At 42.0% G+C, this 21,075-nt stretch overlaps 1 protein-coding gene across 1 annotated transcript in view; it reads right to left on the reverse strand.

Moving 5' to 3' along the window:
• The window catches only part of CEP290 (centrosomal protein 290), a 210,964-nt gene that overhangs the window by 61,385 nt on the left and 128,504 nt on the right, over positions 1 to 21,075 (reverse strand). The window contains exons 35-37 of the mRNA XM_040408592.1: positions 16,475 to 16,582; positions 13,100 to 13,299; positions 300 to 513 (exon numbers count right to left, since the gene is read on the reverse strand). Of these exons, the coding sequence (XP_040264526.1) occupies positions 300 to 513; positions 13,100 to 13,299; positions 16,475 to 16,582 (522 nt within the window). The remainder of the gene's footprint in view (positions 1 to 299; positions 514 to 13,099; positions 13,300 to 16,474; positions 16,583 to 21,075) is intronic.

Raw genomic sequence — 21,075 nt, forward strand, 5'->3', positions numbered from 1 at the left:
CTGTCTGACACTGGCAGCACTGATTGGATAGAGTGAGTTTGTGCAGGTACACACCCCCAACTGGTAACCTCCCCTCTGTACCCTTACTGCAGACTGCTAGCAATTCATTCATAACTTCTAAAAGTAATAATAAATGAATGGCACAACATACAGACATAAGAATAGATGATCCAGAATTGTTATTACATGGGGAATGCTTGAAGCTATTAAAACACGGGATTTCTATAATATTGTTATATATTTTATAGTTGTATAATAAACCTGATGGCAGATTCCCTTGAAAGTATTGGGTAAAATACCTTTTGCTGCTTTTCTTTGTGGGCTACTTGGCTTTTCAGGCGTTCAACTAGATTCTTCATAGTTGCTGTAGGAGCTCTGACGTTTGCTTCTTTCTGCGCTTCAAGTTCAGTATTAAGATAATTTGTTTCCTTTTCCATCTCAGAGATGCGAATTCTCAGCTCTTCAGCTTCACTCTTATGTTTTTTCACTTCTAAAATATATTTCTCTTCAAGCCTAGGTAACATAACAATAAACCAAAGTTTATTTATCCCCTGAATACTCCAGCCCCCCACACAGGACAATCCTTGTCTGGCAATTAATAAGAACAAAATGTAAAAAAAAAATCACTGAAGCAGATCTGTAACCAGCCAGACTAAAATTCTGTGTCATTTTAATGATTGCAAACTATGATTTTGAAAATCTTTATGCAGTCAGTGAATGTAACATAGTACATAAGGCCGAAAAAAGACATTTGTCCATCCAGTTCGGCCTGTCATCCTGCAAGTTGATCCAGAGGAAGGCAAAAAAAACCCTGTGAGGTAGAAGCCAATTTTCCTCACTTTAGGGGAATAAAAAATTCCTTCCCGACTCCAATCAGGCAATCAGAATATCTCCCTGGATCAACGACCCCTCTCTAGTAGTTATAGCCTGTAATATTATTACGCTCCAGAAATACGTCCAGGCCCCTCTTGAATTCCTTTATTGTACTCACCATCACCACCTCCTCATGCAGAGAGTTCCATAGTCTCACTGCTCTTACCGTAAAGGAAGCATGTTGGCTTATGTACAGTACAGGAAAGCCCACCTTGAGAATGTGTTGCTCACACAGACGGGTAAAGTTGAAACCACCCAAAGACCAAAAAAAGCTTCTGGCCAAGTCCAGATGAGGCAGATAATTGCTACCTTGGATTCTGCCACAAATCTGTGGCCAATTCTGCATGTGATTATATGGAGTTTGCACCAGATTTAGCCACAGATTTCACCTTATGCAATGAAAGGGCGATATCTGCGGTGAAAATCTGTGGCTTTTTCACAACATAATGAGCATGCTGCAATCATGTTCTCTTCCATCTCTCCCCTACCAAATATACAGTATATGTTAGAAAGTAGGGAATAGGGATCGACCGATATTGATTTTTTTTAGAGCCGATACCGATAACCTGTGAACTTTCAGGCCGATAGCCGATAACTTATACCGATATTCTGTACATTTTCATTTTAGAAAAAAAATAAAAAATTCCTACACAAATCTGCTGTTAAATGAACATGTTTATTGTTAACGTTTAGCTTTTTTTTGTAAATCTTTCTTTTTCATTGGTAAATATGTGCCTGTCTGTTACTGATGCATTGCTGAGAGCAGTTCAAATGCTGTCAGCAGTCATATGACATCCCAGCATGTTACTGATATATACACTGCTCAAAAAAATAAAGGGAACACTTAAACAACACAATGTAACTCCAAGTCAATCACACTTCTGTGAAATCAAACTGTCCACTTAGGAAGCAACACTGAGTGACAATCAATTTCACATGCTGTTGTGCAAATGGGATAGACAACAGGTGGAAATTATAGGCCATTAGCAAGACACCCCCAATAAAGGAGTGGTTCTGCAGGTGGTGACCACAGACCTCTTCTCAGTTCCTATGCTTCCTGGCTGATGTTTTGGTCACTTTTGAATGCTGGCAGTGCTTTCACTCTAGTGGTAGCATGAGACGGAGTCTACAACCCACACAAGTGGCTCAGGTAGTGCAGCTTATCCAGGATGGCACATCAATGCGAGCTGTGGCAAGAAGGTTTGCTGTGTCTGTCAGCGTAGTGTCCAGAGCATGGAGGCGCTACCAGGAGACAGGCCAGTACATCAGGAGACGTGGAGGAGGCCGTAGGAGGGCAACAACCCAGCAGCAGGACCGCTACCTCCGCCTTTGTGCAAAGAGGAACAGGAGGAGCACTGCCAGAGCCCTGCAAAATGACCTCCAGCAGGCCACAAATGTGCATGTGTCTGCTCAAACGGTCAGAAACAGACTCCATGAGGGTGATATGAGGGTCCGACGTCCACAGGTGGGGGTTGTGCTTACAGACCAACACCGTGCAGGACGTTTGGCATTTGCCAGAAAACACCAAGATTGGCAAATTCGCCACTGGCGCCCTGTGCTCTTCACAGATGAAAGCAGGTTCACACTGAGCATTTGTGACAGACGTGACAGAGTGTGGAGACACCGTGGAGAACGTTCTGCTGCCTGCAACATCCTCCAGCATGACCGGTTTGGCATTGGGTCAGTAATGGTGTGGGGTGGCATTTCTTTGGAGGGCCGCACAGCCCTCCATGTGCTCGCCAGAGGTAGCCTGACTGCCATTAGGTACCGAGATGAGATCCTCAGACCCCTTGTGAGACCATATGCTGGTGCGGTTGGCCCTGGGTTCCTCCTAATGCAAGACAATGCTAGACCTCATGTGGCTGGAGTATGTCAGCAGTTCCTGCAAGACGAAGGCATTGATGCTATGGACTGGCCCGCCCGTTCCCCAGACCTGAATCCAATTGAGCACATCTGGGACATCACATCTCGCTCTATCCACCAACGTCACGTTGCACCACAGACTGTCCAGGAGTTGGCAGATGCTTTAGTCCAGGTCTGGGAGGAGATCCCTCAGGAGACCGTCTGCCACCTCATCAGGAGCATGCACAGGCGTTGTAGGGAGGTCATACAGGCACGTGGAGGCCACACACACTACTGAGCCTCATTTTGACTTGTTTTAAGGACATTACATCAAAGTTGGATCAGCCTGTAGTGTGTTTTTCCACTTTAATTTTGAGGGTGACTCCAAATCCAGACCTCCATGGGTTAAAAAATTAGATTTCCATTTTTTTTTTTTTTGTGTGATTTTGTTGTCAGCACATTCAACTATGTAAAGAACAAAGTATTTCAGAAGAATATTTAATTAATTCAGATCTAGGATGTGTTATTTTTGTGTTTTTTTTGAGCAGTGTATATACCTCATAATATTATATACAGTGTGTTACACCTCATACACTCCTTATAAACCTCATACTATTATACATATACAGTAGGGCTGCACGATATGGGAATTTTGTGCGATTGTGATTAGGGCCCTAAAAATTGCGATAACGGTATGCGATGCGATATTTTAAGGGAATTGTGCTAGAGGTCTATTTGCTTGGATTTTCCCATATGAGCCGCTGACGCGGCTGGGTATGACATAGTTATGGGGGATCTGTGGATGGAGCTGTTATGTGGGGGATCTGTGGATGACGCTGTTATGGGGGGGATCTGTGGATGACGCTGTTATGGGGGAGATCTGTGGATGACGCTGTTATGGGGGGGATCTGTGGATGACGCTGTTATGGGGGGGATCTGTGGATGACGCTGTTATGGGGGGGATCTGTGGATGACGCTGTTATGTGGGGGATCTGTGGAGGACGCTGTTATGTGGGGGATCTGTGGAGGACGCTGTTATGTGGGGGATCTGTGGAGGACGCTGTTATGTGGGGGGATCTGTGGAGGACGCTGTTATGGGGGATCTGTGGAGGACGCTGTTATGTGGGGGATCTGTGGATGACGCTGTTATGTGGGGGATCTGTGGATGACGCTGTTATGTGGGGGATCTGTGGATGACGCTGTTATGTGGGGGATCTGTGGATGACGCTGTTATGTGGGGGATCTGTGGATGACGCTGTTATGTGGGGGATCTGTGGATGACGCTGTTATGTGGGGGATCTGTGGATGACGCTGTTATGTGGGGGATCTGTGGATGACGCTGTTATGTGGGGGATCTGTGGATGACGCTGTTATGGGGGATCTGTGGATGACGCTGTTATGTGGGGGATCTGTGGAGGACGCTGTTATGTGGGGGATCTGTGGAGGACGCTGTTATGTGGGGGATCTGTGGAGGACGCTGTTATGTGGGGGATCTGTGGAGGACGCTGTTATGTGGGGGATCTGTGGAGGACGCTGTTATGTGGGGGATCTGTGGAGGACGCTGTTATGTGGGGGATCTGGGGATGACGCTGTTATGTGGGGGATCTGTGGATGACGCTGTTATGTGGGGGATCTGTGGATGACGCTGTTATGTGGGGGATCTGTGGATGACGCTGTTATGTGGGGGATCTGTGGATGACGCTGTTATGTGGGGGATCTGTGGAGGACGCTGTTATGTGGGGGATCTGTGGATGACGCTGTTATGTGGGGGATCTGTGGATGACGCTGTTATGTGGGGGATCTGTGGATGACGCTGTTATGTGGGGGATCTGTGGATGACGCTGTTATGTGGGGGATCTGTGGATGACGCTGTTATGGGGGGGATCTGTGGATGACGCTGTTATGTGGGGGATCTGTGGATGACGCTGTTATGTGGGGGATCTGTGGAGGACGCTGTTATGTGGGGGATCTGTGGAGGACGCTGTTATGTGGGGGATCTGGGGATGACGCTGTTATGTGGGGGATCTGGGGATGACGCTGTTATGTGGGGGATATGTGGGGGATCTGTGGATGACACTGTTATGGGGGATCTGCGGAGGACGCTGTTATGTGGGGGATCTGTGGATGACGCTGTTATGTGGGGGATCTGTGGAGGTGTAGATCTGTGGATGACACTGTTATGGGGGATCTGTGGAGGACGCTGTTATGTGGGGGATCTGTGGAGGACGCTGTTATGTGGGGGATCTGTGGATGATGCTGTTGTGGGGGATCTGCGGAGGACACTGTTGTGGGGGATCTGCGGAGGACACTGTTGTGGGGGATCTGCGGAGGACACTGTTGTGGGGGATCTGCGGAGGACACTGTTGTGGGGGATCTGCGGAGGACACTGTTGTGGGGGATCTGCAGAGGACACTGTTGTGGGGGATCTGCAGAGGACACTGTTGTGGGGGATCTGCAGAGGACACTGTTGTGGGGGATCTGCAGAGGACACTGTTGTGGGGGATCTGCGGAGGACACTGTTGTGGGGGATCTGCAGAGGACACTGTTGTGGGGGATCTGCAGAGGACACTGTTGTGGGGGATCTGCAGAGGACACTGTTGTGGGGGATCTGCAGAGGACACTGTTGTGGGGGATCTGCAGAGGACACTGTTGTGGGGGATCTGCAGAGGACACTGTTGTGGGGGACCTGTGGAGGACACTGTTATGGGGGATGTGTGCTATGACACATGGGGCCACGAGGGGGGCCAGCATAAGACACACATTTAGCATCTTATGCTGGTCCTCCTCATGTCCCTATGTGTCCTAAACTGCGCACATAACTCTCCTATTCATAAAATGGCCAGCCTCTGTACTTTCACTATGAATGCACTGCATAGAGCGGCAGCGAGCGAGCCGGCCGGCGCGTGACTGACGTCACTGTCACGCTCCTCCCACTTAATTCAGGAAGCAGGAGCGTGACTAAGTGATGTCAGTCACGCGCCGGCCACCTCACTCGCTCCCGCTCGCTGCAGTGCATTCATCGTGAAAGTAAGTACAGAGGCTGGCCATTTTATCAATAGGACAGAGGACATTTTATCAATAGGGGCCCCTTCATATATAATCGCGGCATTTTCGGGTCGGCAGAATCGCCAAATCGCATTTGCCGATTATCGCGATTCGATTATTTTTGCGATATATCGTGCAGCCCTAATATACAGTGTGTTACACCTCATACTACATCATACACTCCTTATATACCTCATACTATTATAGACAGAGTGTTACACCTCATACTACATCATACACTCCTTATATACCTAATAATATGATATACAGTGTGTTACACCTCATACTACATCATACACTCCTTATATACCTCATACTATTATAGACAGTGTGTTACACCTCATACTACATCATACACTCCTTATATACCTCATACTATTATAGACAGAGTGTTACACCTCATACTACATCATACACTCCTTATATACCTCATAATATGATATACAGTGTGTTACACCTCATACTACATCATACACTCCTTATATACCTCATACTATTATAGACAGAGTGTTACACCTCATACTACATCATACACTCCTTATACACCTCATACTATTATAGACAGTGTGTTACACCTCATACTACATCATACACTCCTTATATACCTCATACTATTATACATATACAGTGTGTTACACCTCATACTACATCATACACTCTTTATATACCTCATACTATTATAGACAGAGTGTTACACCTCATACTACATCATACACTCCTTATATACCTCATAATATTATATACAGTGTGTTACACCTCATACTACATCATACACTCCTTATATACCTCATAATATTATATACAGTGTGTTACACCTCATACTACATCATACACTCCTTATATACCTCATACTATTATATACAGTGTGTTACACCTCATACTACATCATACACTCCTTATATACCTCATAATATTATATACAGTGTGTTACACCTCATACTACATCATACACTCCTTATATACCTCATAATATTATATACAGTGTGTTACACCTCATACTACATCATACCCTCCTTATATACCTCATACTATTATAGACAGAGTGTTACACCTCATACTACATCATACACTCCTTATATACCTCATACTATTATACATATACAGTGTGTTACACCTCATACTACATCATACACTCTTTATATACCTCATACTATTATAGACAGAGTGTTACACCTCATACTACATCATACACTCCTTATATACCTCATACTATTATATACAGTGTGTTACACCTCATACTACATCATACACTCCTTATATACCTCATACTATTATACATATACAGTGTGTTACACCTCATACTACATCATACACTCTTTATATACCTCATACTATTATAGACAGAGTGTTACACCTCATACTACATCATACACTCCTTATATACCTCATAATATTATATACAGTGTGTTACACCTCATACTACATCATACACTCCTTATATACCTCATAATATTATATACAGTGTGTTACACCTCATACTACATCATACACTCCTTATATACCTCATAATATTATATACAGTGTGTTACACCTCATACTACATCATACACTCCTTATATACCTCATAATATTATATACAGTGTGTTACACCTCATACTACATCATACACTCCTTATATACCTCATAATATTATATACAGTGTGTTACACCTCATACTACATCATACACTCCTTATATACCTCATACTATTATACATATACAGTGTGTTACACCTCATACTACATCATACACTCCTTATATACCTCATACTATTATACATATACAGTGTGTTACACCTCATACTACATCATACACTCCTTATATACCTCATACTATTATACATATACAGTGTGTTATACCTCATACTACATCATACACTCCTTATATACCTCATACTATTATATACAGTGTGTTACACCTCATACTACATCATACACTCCTTATATACCTCATACTATTATACATATACAGTGTGTTACACCTCATACTACATCATACACTCCTTATATACCTCATACTATTATATACAGTGTGTTACACCTCATACTACATCATACACTCCTTATATACCTCATACTATTATATACAGTGTGTTACACCTCATACTACATCATACACTCCTTATATACCTCATACTATTATATACAGTGTGTTACACCTCATACTACATCATACACTCCTTATATACCTCATAATATTATATACAGTGTGTTACACCTCATACTACATCATACACTCCTTATATACCTCATAATATTATATACAGTGTGTTACACCTCATACTACATCATACACTCCTTATATACCTCATACTATTATACATATACAGTGTGTTACACCTCATACTACATCATACACTCCTTATATACCTCATACTATTATATACAGTGTGTTACACCTCATACTACATCATACACTCCTTATATACCTCATACTATTATACATATACAGTGTGTTACACCTCATACTACATCATACACTCCTTATATACCTCATACTATTATATACAGTGTGTTACACCTCATACTACATCATACACTCCTTATATACCTCATACTATTATATACAGTGTGTTACACCTCATACTACATCATACACTCCTTATATACCTCATACTATTATATACAGTGTGTTACACCTCATACTACATCATACACTCCTTATATACCTCATACTATTATACATATACAGTGTGTTACACCTCATACTACATCATACACTCCTTATATACCTCATACTATTATATACAGAGTGTTACACCTCATACTACATCATACACTCCTTATATACCTCATAATATTATATACAGTGTGTTACACCTCATACTACATCATACACTCCTTATATACCTCATACTATTATACATATACAGTGTGTTACACCTCATACTACATCATACACTCCTTATATACCTCATACTATTATACATATACAGTGTGTTACACCTCATACTACATCATACACTCCTTATATACCTCATACTATTATACATATACAGTGTGTTACACCTCATACTACATCATACACTCCTTATATACCTCATACTATTATACATATACAGTGTGTTACACCTCATACTACATCATACACTCCTTATATACCTCATACTATTATACATATACAGTGTGTTACACCTCATACTACATCATACACTCCTTATATACCTCATAATATTATATACAGTGTGTTACACCTCATACTACATCATACACTCCTTATATACCTCATACTATTATATACAGTGTGTTACACCTCATACTACATCATACACTCCTTATATACCTCATACTATTATATACAGTGTGTTACACCTCATACTACATCATACACTCCTTATATACCTCATACTATTATATACAGTGTGTTACACCTCATACTACATCATACACTCCTTATATACCTCATACTATTATACATATACAGTGTGTTACACCTCATACTACATCATACACTCCTTATATACCTCATACTATTATACATATACAGTGTGTTACACCTCATACTACATCATACACTCCTTATATACCTCATAATATTATATACAGTGTGTTACACCTCATACTACATCATACACTCCTTATATACCTCATACTATTATATACAGTGTGTTACACCTCATACTACATCATACACTCCTTATATACCTCATACTATTATATACAGTGTGTTACACCTCATACTACATCATACACTCCTTATATACCTCATACTATTATATACAGTGTGTTACACCTCATACTACATCATACACTCCTTATATACTTCATACTATTATACATATACAGTGTGTTACACCTCATACTACATCATACACTCCTTATATACCTCATACTATTATACATATACAGTGTGTTACACCTCATACTACATCATACACTCCTTATATACCTCATACTATTATACATATACAGTGTGTTACACCTCATACTACATCATACACTCCTTATATACCTCATACTATTATATACAGTGTGTTACACCTCATACTACATCATACACTCCTTATATACCTCATACTATTATATACAGTGTGTTACACCTCATACTACATCATACACTCCTTATATACCTCATACTATTATATACAGTGTGTTACACCTCATACTACATCATACACTCCTTATATACCTCATAATATTATATACAGTGTGTTACACCTCATACTACATCATACACTCCTTATATACCTCATACTATTATATACAGTGTGTTACACCTCATACTACATCATACACTCCTTATATACCTCATACTATTATATACAGTGTGTTACACCTCATACTACATCATACACTCCTTATATACCTCATACTATTATACATATACAGTGTGTTACACCTCATACTACATCATACACTCCTTATATACTTCATACTATTATACATATACAGTGTGTTACACCTCATACTACATCATACACTCCTTATATACCTCATACTATTATACATATACAGTGTGTTACACCTCATACTACATCATACACTCCTTATATACCTCATACTATTATACATATACAGTGTGTTATACCTCATACTACATCATACACTCCTTATATACCTCATACTATTATATACAGTGTGTTACACCTCATACTACATCATACACTCCTTATATACCTCATACTATTATATACAGTGTGTTACACCTCATACTACATCATACACTCCTTATATACTTCATACTATTATACATATACAGTGTGTTACACCTCATACTACATCATACACTCCTTATATACCTCATACTATTATACATATACAGTGTGTTACACCTCATACAAACTAAAGGCTGCTATCAGACAAAATGCTTCTGCAGACAGGCTGATTACAGGAAATTACTGGGAATTTGGATTCCCCATGGCTTCCGAGCCATATTTACAACAGCTCACTGTCAGAAGGAGAGCAGTTCCTATTCAATAACTTCACTTAATAGGAACATATAACAGTTCAACAAGTTATTATGGATCCATCCCTAGGACACTCGTTAAATATGATTTCCCTTTTATCATATTATAAATATGAAGCTTTAATACATGAATGAAGAAAAGACGTCTACAGCTGGAAAGTTATTAATGATATCCTGCAGAGCATTAGGTGGGATAGAAAGAGATAAAAGGAAAGCAATGGTTTCCTCATTCGTAACATGTATAAGGATCCCCATGAGCTCCAATCATCAGCCTTCCACAAAGAAGCTAGGAGCAAAGAAAATCAGTACAAAGTGTGGCGAGGGGCTCTGCGTGGCACTCCAGCTAATTTACCTTGCTTTGGGAAAGCAGTTCTCACTGGGCTTATTCACATGATCAATTCTGCTGCCCCTAGCAGTTTAATTACATAACAGAAAAATGGCTTCTTGGAAATAGTCTAACACTTTGTTGGGACTATCTAGAAATAAATAAATAAACTACAGCGAGTTATACGTACCAAGGGATTACTGAAGTATTCACCAAACACATCATTACCACACGTGTGTCCTGAAAGATATATGAATGACAGCGTACCTCCTAACCCAGGAGCGCACAACCTCCTAACCCAGGGGGGCACAACCTCCTAACCCAGGGGGGCACAACCTCCTAACCCAGGGGGGCACAACCTCCTAACCCAGGGGCGCACAACCTCCTAACCCAGGGGCGCACAACCTCCTAACCCAGGGGCGCACAACCTCCTAACCCAGGGGCGCACAACCTCCTAACCCAGGGGGGCACAACCTCCTAACCCAGGGGGGCACAACCTCCTAACCCAGGGGGGCACAACCTCCTAACCCAGGGGGGCACAACCTCCTAACCCAGGGGGGCACAACCTCCTAACCCAGGGGTGCACAACCTCCTAACCCAGGGGTGCACAACCTCCTAACCCAGGGGTGCACAACCTGCAGCCCTCAATATACCATTCTGTGCAGCCCCCAACTATCTGGTAACAGACATGTATGTCTATGTCTTGTGGCTGCTCACATGTTTCTTTCATGTATTCTCCCATTAGATGGGAATCCTGGAGATGTAACCAGACATTTATAGTACACACTACCCCATAAATGCAGTATTTCAGTTGGTAATACCCCTCTAACTTTTATTTTCGGCCCTTGGGATTCTTTCAGTCTGGCAATGTCGCCCCCAGCTAGACAAGGTCTAACCAGACACCTCGCCCCATTCCTTCTACACACAGAAAGACATGAGCCCTTCAGTCCGTAAAACACATGAACACTATCTAAAAATGGAATCCTTATAGGACACGTAGAAGGGCTTTTTTCTGCCTAAGGTGGGAGAACATAAGTATCTGTGGTTCCTCTACGCCTAATTGGGCCATTTGTCAACATACTGTAGATGTATAAGGCATATAAGAACTGGGCGCATTTTGAAATTTTACTTTTAGGATGTGTTGTGCGTCTAAGGGCATGTTCACATGTCATTGTTGACGCAGATGCCTTTCATTCTAAAATCCCCGTCAAAACACCTAGAATACGGTTCCCATTTTTTTCAAAGGAAAAGGGGAATTGAAGTGTCAACGCTTGCCAGCGTTATACTGCGGAAACCACTTTTTTTAAACTGAAAACCACAGTTTTTAAACTGAAAAATGAGTAGAAAGCAATTATATTAAGAAAATAGACCCAGGAGTGCGGCCTCTACATAACTTGCGGATCCACCGCCACTTCTAAATGTAAGACAGAATCCTAGCTGGTTTACATTTAGACAATTTTCTACGCCTAAACCATAAAAAATGATAAATGAGACAAGCCTGCCGGTCCGTCCCCTTCCCCCGCCATACCCACTTGTTTAGACCTGGAGTGAGCGGGGAGAGGTCGCAGGTACTTTGTGTCAGAAATACTCCTAATTTAGGCATATTTCTGTTTGATAAATGACACCCCTATGTTTTTACAATAAAACCATTACATGTTCTATTTGTGTTCTCCCCAATGCTTCCTGTGTACCCAGGAAATCAACCCTACCAGATTTCCCATCATCTGCTAGCTGTTCATCTCTCTGTAGGTTTCTGTCTTCTGACGCTAATGAGCATGTTTGGCTTTCTTCATAGACTTCTATGCAGTCTATTGAAGTCTATGGAATAACACAGGCCTATAGAACTGTCTGAGCATGCACAGTTTAAAATTTCAGTGTAGGACCTTTGCTTCTGAGGCATGCGGAGACCAAAGAACACTTGGTTTTGTTTAGAGGAGTGAGAACAACAGGACAAACACCTTAGTAATGGAAATATGGACTCTGTTCAGCATATGGGTGGCTTGCATTGCAATAAATCCACATTTTTCAATCAAAGCAAAAGATATATCTAATGCTATTTCCTCACTTAGGTTTACAGAAAACCCCTTTAAATCTAAGAATGTACAATAAACAAATGGAAGGTAAGTCTACCTGGCTTTACTGTTGTCTATCTCAGTCATTTTGGCCACATGACTTTGCTTCTGCCTCTCCAGTTCTGCTGTGACTGTCTTCAGTTTGTTGGAAAGGGTAGACAATGAGATGTCTTGTTCCGCTACGGTCTGTTCCATCTCTGCTAAACGCATTAGATGAGAACTTGATGGGACTTCCAGAGCGGGTTTCTTCATCAACTCCTGTAAGACAGCAGGACAAAACTCCTAGGTTATAAAATCAAACACATACCAATGGAAAGAAAACATGTTAGCTGACCATGAAAAGCAAGGGTTAAAGATGAAAAGCAAGGGTTAAAATGCAAAGTTATAAATCAGGAATAGGATTCAGATCACCAGGCAAGCCAGTCTACCAAAAGACAGTGTTGTACAGGAAAAGTAAAAGGAAAGACATTCAAAATGACCTGGAATTCTGTAATGATTACTAATAAAATGTGTTTGGATTGTTACCAAAGACCATTCACGTGTTTAGGTGACCACACTGAGAAAACATACTTGGTGTAGAACCCAGATGATTGTTTGCTGACCTACACAAAAGATTTCTTCTAGCTACAAGTAAGATTTGCACATCATTGAGGAGGAATTTTGGATCATTTCTCCCTGCCACAGTGTTCAGTTCATCAATCTTCCTGGGATGCCTTGAATGCACAGAGATCTTCAGGTCATACCACCGCATCTCAATAGGGTTACGGTCAGTACTCCATTCCAAAACACAAATCTGTACTTGATTTACTTGTGTTGTTTGAATTATTGTCTTTTTTGCATCACGGTCTCTCTATCAATGTCTCTTCAGCTAGAGGTCATGGATTTTTGCCCTTATATTGTCCTGTAAAATGCTTTGATTCTGCTGTCTTCTCACATCTCTTGTCTCCCCGGTGGCCAGCAACAGGCTTTCACAGATCTACATTAACCATCACACTTATTTGACTCCCATATTCACGGCTGGGGTGATCCCCTCCTCATGCTGTCTTTGCTACTGTTTTGAGGATGCTTATTTCTGACACTTTATATTTGGGTGCCCCCCTAAGGCTTCATGTTGGAGAGTTGTGGTTTTCTTGCCTAGTTTAAAGGGAACCTGTCATGTGGATATTTGATTATAATCTAACTAATTATATACAATCATTAACTACTAAAAAGTACCTTAGATGTATTCACTTACTGGTGTGACAGATGGTTACCTCATAATATACACACAAAGATGCCGCATACTAATGAGCTGATTTGAGTCCAGCGTGATGTCATTGAGTCCAGCGTTTATTTAATTCAGAGCTATAGCCACTCCCCGGCCCACCTGCTGCTGATTTATATGGAAAATAACTAACTGTCAATCAGCAGCAGGTGGGCGGGGAGAGTCAGGAGCTCATGAATATTCATGACTCATCATTATCAGCTGGAGCTTTTCAATACAAGATGTTGACAGATTGACTGGGTCAATTAAAGAAAGTGACCCAGCATTTTGCTAAGAGAATCAGTCACTTATTTATGTTGCCCTTACTTAGGACACCATAAAACTGGTGACAGGTTCCCTTTAATTTTGCAGACTCCTATTGCAGTAGAAACCAAGCTTGTTTTTATTTGGCCTCCTGGAAAATGAGGAGCTATGGTCCCATCACCAAAAAATTCTGCTATGTGAGACCTTTTTTGGCACCCAAGGTGATAGCCCTGAGATGGATGGCCCCATCCTCCTCTACTCCTGATCTCCGGAAGTAACAAATGCATGATATCTTGGAAACTTTTTCATAATTGTAGGCGCGCCCTTAAATTTAATAAAATTTGGAACTCCTGCTGTTACATGTAAAACGCTGCCATTTCATTTTCCATGTTCTGGCACCTATGACCTTTAATGCAATTTACATTCTCATTTTGGCTATACAACTCATACCACTGAGAATCAGTTTTGAGTGGGCTTGTGCTTTGTAAGTTTTTTATAATGCTAGGCCATCTCAGACTGGTTTCACATTGCATTCACTGTTACCCTAAGTTCTGGTCACTTGAATTGTAGGGGGTCTCAGTGTTGTAGTCACAATATGGACACTATTAGATGTCATCCATTATTGTTTTTACACCACTTTTTGGTATATTTTTGTTGCAGATTTTGTCGAAAAGAGGTTTTGCGGCAAAATCTGCAACTTTTCCCCGCTCACGCAACTTTTCCGAAGTGGCGGAAAAAGGGGATGCGAAGGGGGCAGGGAAGAGGACGGGCCAGCTGGCCCGTCCCATTCATCATTTTCCATGCCAGTTTATGGTACGGAAAATGGTCTTAAACTACGCCAGCATGGGAGCTGGCGTAGTTTAAAACATGCCTAACGGCCGGTGGCACCAAGAGCCAAAGTTATGTAGAGGCCAGCGCCTCTACAAAACTTTGGTGCATCTGCCACTAGTGCAGGGGGATTAAGACTGGTGTCTAAATCGCCGGTCTTAATAAATGACCCCCTCAATGTTTAACAGGTCTGAAAGCAAATCCGTCAACTAAATGCAGGCTGCCCTATGTAAGAACAGGATATTACAGCTACAGGGTCCATACCCCTAGTAGCCAAAACAGCACAAAAAAAATGTTTTTTGGCTAATGGGAGTGGTGAACGATTACAGCAAACTCATGGTTCTAGTGTATGGTGTGAGAGCGCTCTCCTCATGAACACCCCAGGATCATAAACTATGAGACCAGTGTATACTTTCAGTGCTCCTATTAGCCAAATGCTTCAACAAAATAAATTATGCCATTTTGGCTACACATAGTACGGGTCTGTGACTGTAATATGCTGCCCTTACATAGGGCAGAATATCAAGCTGACCGATTGGTTTTAAAGGGCAGATTTGTACCTGGCTGAAGCTTAGCAGCTGAAGGCAACTGTGCCCACATCACCAAAAATCAAGTATACATATATGCAAATGAGCCTCTATGAGCAACGGGGGCGTTGCCATTACTCCTGAAGGCTCTTCTCTCTCTGCCACCTCTGCACTTTGATTGACAGGGCCATGAGTGATCACATTTACATTGCCCGGCCCTGTCAATCAAAGTGGTGAGGGCACGGAGACCCTCTAGGTGTAACGTCAACACCCTCATTGCTCCTAGAGGCTCATTTGCATATATTAAAACTTAATTTTTCTCAGCCACGAGGAAACATATGAACATGGGACCAACACAGATCCCTTCAGCTGCCAAGCGCACAGGCCAGCCAGTTTCATGGGTACAAATCTACTGACAGATGCCCTTTGATACCATCCGACCACTGCCCTGAAATGAGGTAGGCTGTAAAGATTACAGTATAATTCACACTACGCCACATGTAGTGGGAAAAGTTGAGGAGCTGGCAAAGATATGCTGTATAACTGAGCAATGAGTGACAAAAACACCAACCAGGGCGGCTTCTTTAAAATTTGTAATGGAGGCATCTGAATGCAGATCCAGCTTCTGATGTAACGCCTTGAGATCCTCCGCGTGCTTTTTTGCGTTCTCTTGCTGCTCCTGGAAAAGAAAGATGTATATTCTGGTCTATAATGTGGCGTACACTAAAACACTTTAAAGACATTAAAGGATAAAATGTGTCTTCCTGCCGAGTGATTGAACCATTCAGCAGAAATCAGAACAAATAAAGATAAAAATAAGACAATCCGGGAAATGTAGTTTCCATAGCCCTGCTAGAAGTGTCAGATCCCCGCTCCGCCAAAACTAATGAGACTGTAACCAATGAACTGCTCTTCACATGTAAAGTGTTTACTTGCTGTGTTTCCATGGTTACTTCTAATTCACGGTTAAGGCTTACTTATCGTCTTTATGCAGATCTTGGAGTATTTGCTATTCATATGACAGCAGGTGATTGTGAAGACGTCAGAGTAGCTGAATATTACTCAAGGCAAATCACAGAGAGATTTTATATGTGAGTAACTAGCGGTGTGACAGCCCCACCACTCCGAATACTAAGATGGTCACATAGCAAAAGGACGAACTGCTCGAAAAAGACTAAAAGAACTTGGTTACCGATGGTGGGGAAAGCTATAAACTCTGTCTTATCACATCATTGCCTGCCAATAACACATAGACATATTCAAGGGGTTGTCTAGCCTCGCTCTCCAAATCACATGGACAACAGTGCTGAAAACTGGACAGGCAGCCGCGTCGTGGACATGTCCTCTTCTAATTCATAGGACCCAAGCTCCTGAAGGTTGTCTCAGTAACTGTCTCACAACATTTCTTCACGAAAACGGGAATAGACAGTCCCTTTAAAGGCACAGGCTAACGGTCCTTTGACTCCGGCCGCAACTAACGCAGTTACATTATGGCGGGAGCCTGTCCCCTATTTACACACGGAGAAGTGCCGACAACCAGCAAGCATTTTCTTGCCTGAATAATTGGCCAACAAACGAGCGTACATTTACATGGGCTAATTATCATGAACGAGCGTTCGTTTGCCAGTATAATAATGCGTAAAGGGGTTTTCTGATTTTAACTAATTAAGCGTAATCGTGCATAATGAAAAGGTGTGCAGCGTTCTGATACGCTTAATGCTTTGATCCCTCACCATTTGCACAATCTCTGGCTTGCAGTTAGCAAACACATACTTCCTTGGTTATATTCAGACCACTCTTAGGGCAGTTTCACGCGAGTGAGTCCATTGCGGGAATCACAATCCGTGTGTGAGCGTGATCGTCTGTTCTGGACTTGCAGGAGCGTCTGACAGCTGTCCCTATGATTCTGGTCATACAGAGACACACAGCATTAGAAATCAGTATAATGCCGTGCGCTCCTGCAAGTCCAGAACAGAGGATCATGCTCACACACGGAGCGCGATTCCTGCAATGTACTCAGTCGCGTGAAACTGCTTTAATACTCGAAACAGAAAACTTACTACAACTATATCCAGACCTATACAAAAAAGATAAAAAATACATATATAGTGAGGATACCCATAAAACACTTAGTAAGTATCTAATATAACCAAATATAGTACCTGGTATGACTCCAAAAGTACCAATGTTAGGCCTCATGCACACGACTGTTCCGTTTTTTGCGGTCCGCAAACCGCAGATCCGCAAAAAACGGAAGCTTTCCGCAATTTGCGGAATGGGCGGCCCATTGTAGACTTGCCTATTCTTGTCCGCAAAACGGACAAGAATAGGACATGCTATATTTTTTTTGCGGGGCCTCGGAACGGAGCAACGGATGCGGACAGCACTATCTTTTGCGAGCCCATTGAAGTGAAAGGGTCCGCAGCCGAGACGCAAAAACTGCGGCTCGGATGCGGACCCGAAAAACGGTCGTGTGCATGAGGCCTTAACAACATCAGTATTCATATGGAGGCAGACAATAGAAGGCAGTGGCCAAATGCGGAGGTCCCAGAAAATAAAGCAGGAACCACCAGACATAAGGGTAACTTGAGCAGAAAAAAGTGTATATGTGAGTATCAAAGACATAACGATGCTATGAGCCCTACTAAAGCATATACGGGTAACAAAGTAAGTCTTAGGCTACTTTCACACTCGCGTTTGGTGTGGATCCGTCATGGAGCTGCACAGACGCATCCGTTCAGATAATACAACCGTCTGCATCCGTTCAGAACGGATCCGTTTGTATTATCTGTAACATAGCCAAGACGGATCCGTCTTGAACACCATTGAAAGTCAATGGAGGACGGATCAGTTTTCTATTGTGCCAGATTGTGTCAGTGAAAACGGATCCGTCCCCATTTACTTACATTGTGTGTCAGGACAGATCTGTTTGGCTCAGTTTTGCAAGCAGCGTTTTGGTGTCCGCCTCCAGAGCGAATGGAGACTGATCGGAGGCAAACTGATTCAGAATGCATTGGGGCAAAACTGATCCGTTTTGGACCGCTTGTGAGAGCCCTGAACGGAAATCCAAAACGCCAGTGTGAAAGGAGCCTTACCCATGGTGTGTATAGCCAGGATGACGCCAGCCTCGACGCACGTTTTGTCATACCTTTGTCTGGGGGTGAATATGAATACTGAAGTTACCAACGATGGTACTACCCTTTCATGGCATGCGTTTTCCAGTAATGACGCCTCTTCCTGCTTCTCATCCTCATTTTATATACTGTGATTTTTTATAATAATATTATTTCAATAAAGATTTTCATACCTTTGGATAATATGGCATAATGGCTCAGTGTTTTGTAAGTTATTTATATCCAGAGCTACAAGGAAATCTTTTAAAGGGATCTTTAATCAACGATGTCCCTATCAAACTGGTTTGGATGGGCATATAGCTGTGGTTCACCCAAAAAAACCCTGTGTTTTTCTTTTGTTGATCTGAGGCTCAGTTCCCGAGTTATAATCATTTTGCTTAATATGCAAATTAGGTATTTGGTGCAACAAGGGTGTCACCATTGACCTTTTGCACCCAAGCTCTGCTCCTTTCTGTAGTCAGTCCCTCTCTTACTGCTTTTATTGACAGGAGTGAGGGAGGGACTGAACATAGAATGGAGTGGAGCGCGAGTACAACAAGAGCAACAGTGACACCCTCGTTGCACCAAAGGCCTAATTTACATATTAAGAAAATGCATCAGAACTAGGCAATGGAGCCACGGATCAACAAAAGAAAAACATTGTTTTAAATCAGGTGAACCACAGCTATATGCCCATGCAAGCAATGAGGTCATTGGTGACAGATTCTCTTTACATGAGAAAAAATGCTCTAAAGGAAATTGCTTAGCAGTTGCTATAGCTCCAAGTGCACATAACTGAACACTTCCTGAGAGACACTATATGAATATCTAACCGCTCAGGTGCCACAGTTGCTATTGACCATGCCATCTAAGAGGTTAAATGCTAGGTGTCCTCTATATTATACAGATGGCACCTGCCACATAGAGTGGGCTAAGCTTATGAGCCCAGTCCATACAGTCCCTGCATGGTAATGCCTTACATGTATAGCATTTTGCATTAATGGGCTAAACATACACTATGCATATTCCATACATCTCTGACCCTGGGCTGTGGCGTTGGAGTGGAAGCTAGTTTTGGATGGAGTTGGTAGAAATGTACTGACTCCAACTCCAGCTTAGAAAAAAATTATTATCTGTTCTTAATATTGTGTAATTTATTTATTAACTTTCATATAAATTTAGAAAATTTTAGAAATGTTAATCATAAATATATGTTATGTTCTATAAATCTAAGGTCCTTATTCATCAAAAGGAGTGATAAGCAGGGTGTTCTACTGGTGATAATCAGTTCTCCCCTCTCCTGTTCTCTCTCCTGCCCTTATACTATAAACAGTGATAAGCAGGGTGTTCTACTGGTGATAATCAGTTCTCCCCTCTCCTGCCCTTATACTATAAACAGTGATAAGCAGGGTGTTCTACTGGTGATAATCAGTTCTCCCCTCTCTTGTTCTCTCTCCTGCCCTTATACTATAAACAGTGATAAGCAGGGTGTTCTACTGGTGATAATCAGTTCTCCCCTCTCCTGTTCTCTCTCCTGCCCTTATACTATAAACAGTGATAAGCAGGGTGTTCTACTGGTGATAATCAGTTCTCCCCTCTCCTGTTCTCTCTCCTGCCCTTATACTATAAACAGTGATAAGTAGGGTGTTTCTACTGGTGATAATCAGTTCTCCCCTCTCCTGTTCTCTCTCCTGCCCTTATACTATAAACAGTGATAAGTAGGGTGTTCTACTGGTGATAATCAGTTCTCCCCTCTCCTGTGTTCTCCCTTCTCCTGTCCTTATTCTATACATACACAGTAATAAGCAGGGTATTCTAGTGGTGATAGATAATAAGTTCTCCCCTCTACTTACACTATAAACAGTGATACGCAGGGTATACTAGTGGCAATAATCTACTAGTGGCAATTATAATACTATAAACCGTGATAAGCAGGGTGTTCTAGTGGTGATAGATAATCAGTTCTCACCTCTCCTGTGTTCTCCCCTGTCCTTATACTATAAACAAGGATACGCATGGTGTACTAGAGGTGATAATCAGTTATCCCCTCTCCTTTGTT

Source organism: Bufo bufo, chromosome 1 (genome assembly GCF_905171765.1).
Source record: "Bufo bufo chromosome 1, aBufBuf1.1, whole genome shotgun sequence".
NCBI classification, from domain to species: Eukaryota; Metazoa; Chordata; class Amphibia; order Anura; family Bufonidae; genus Bufo; species Bufo bufo.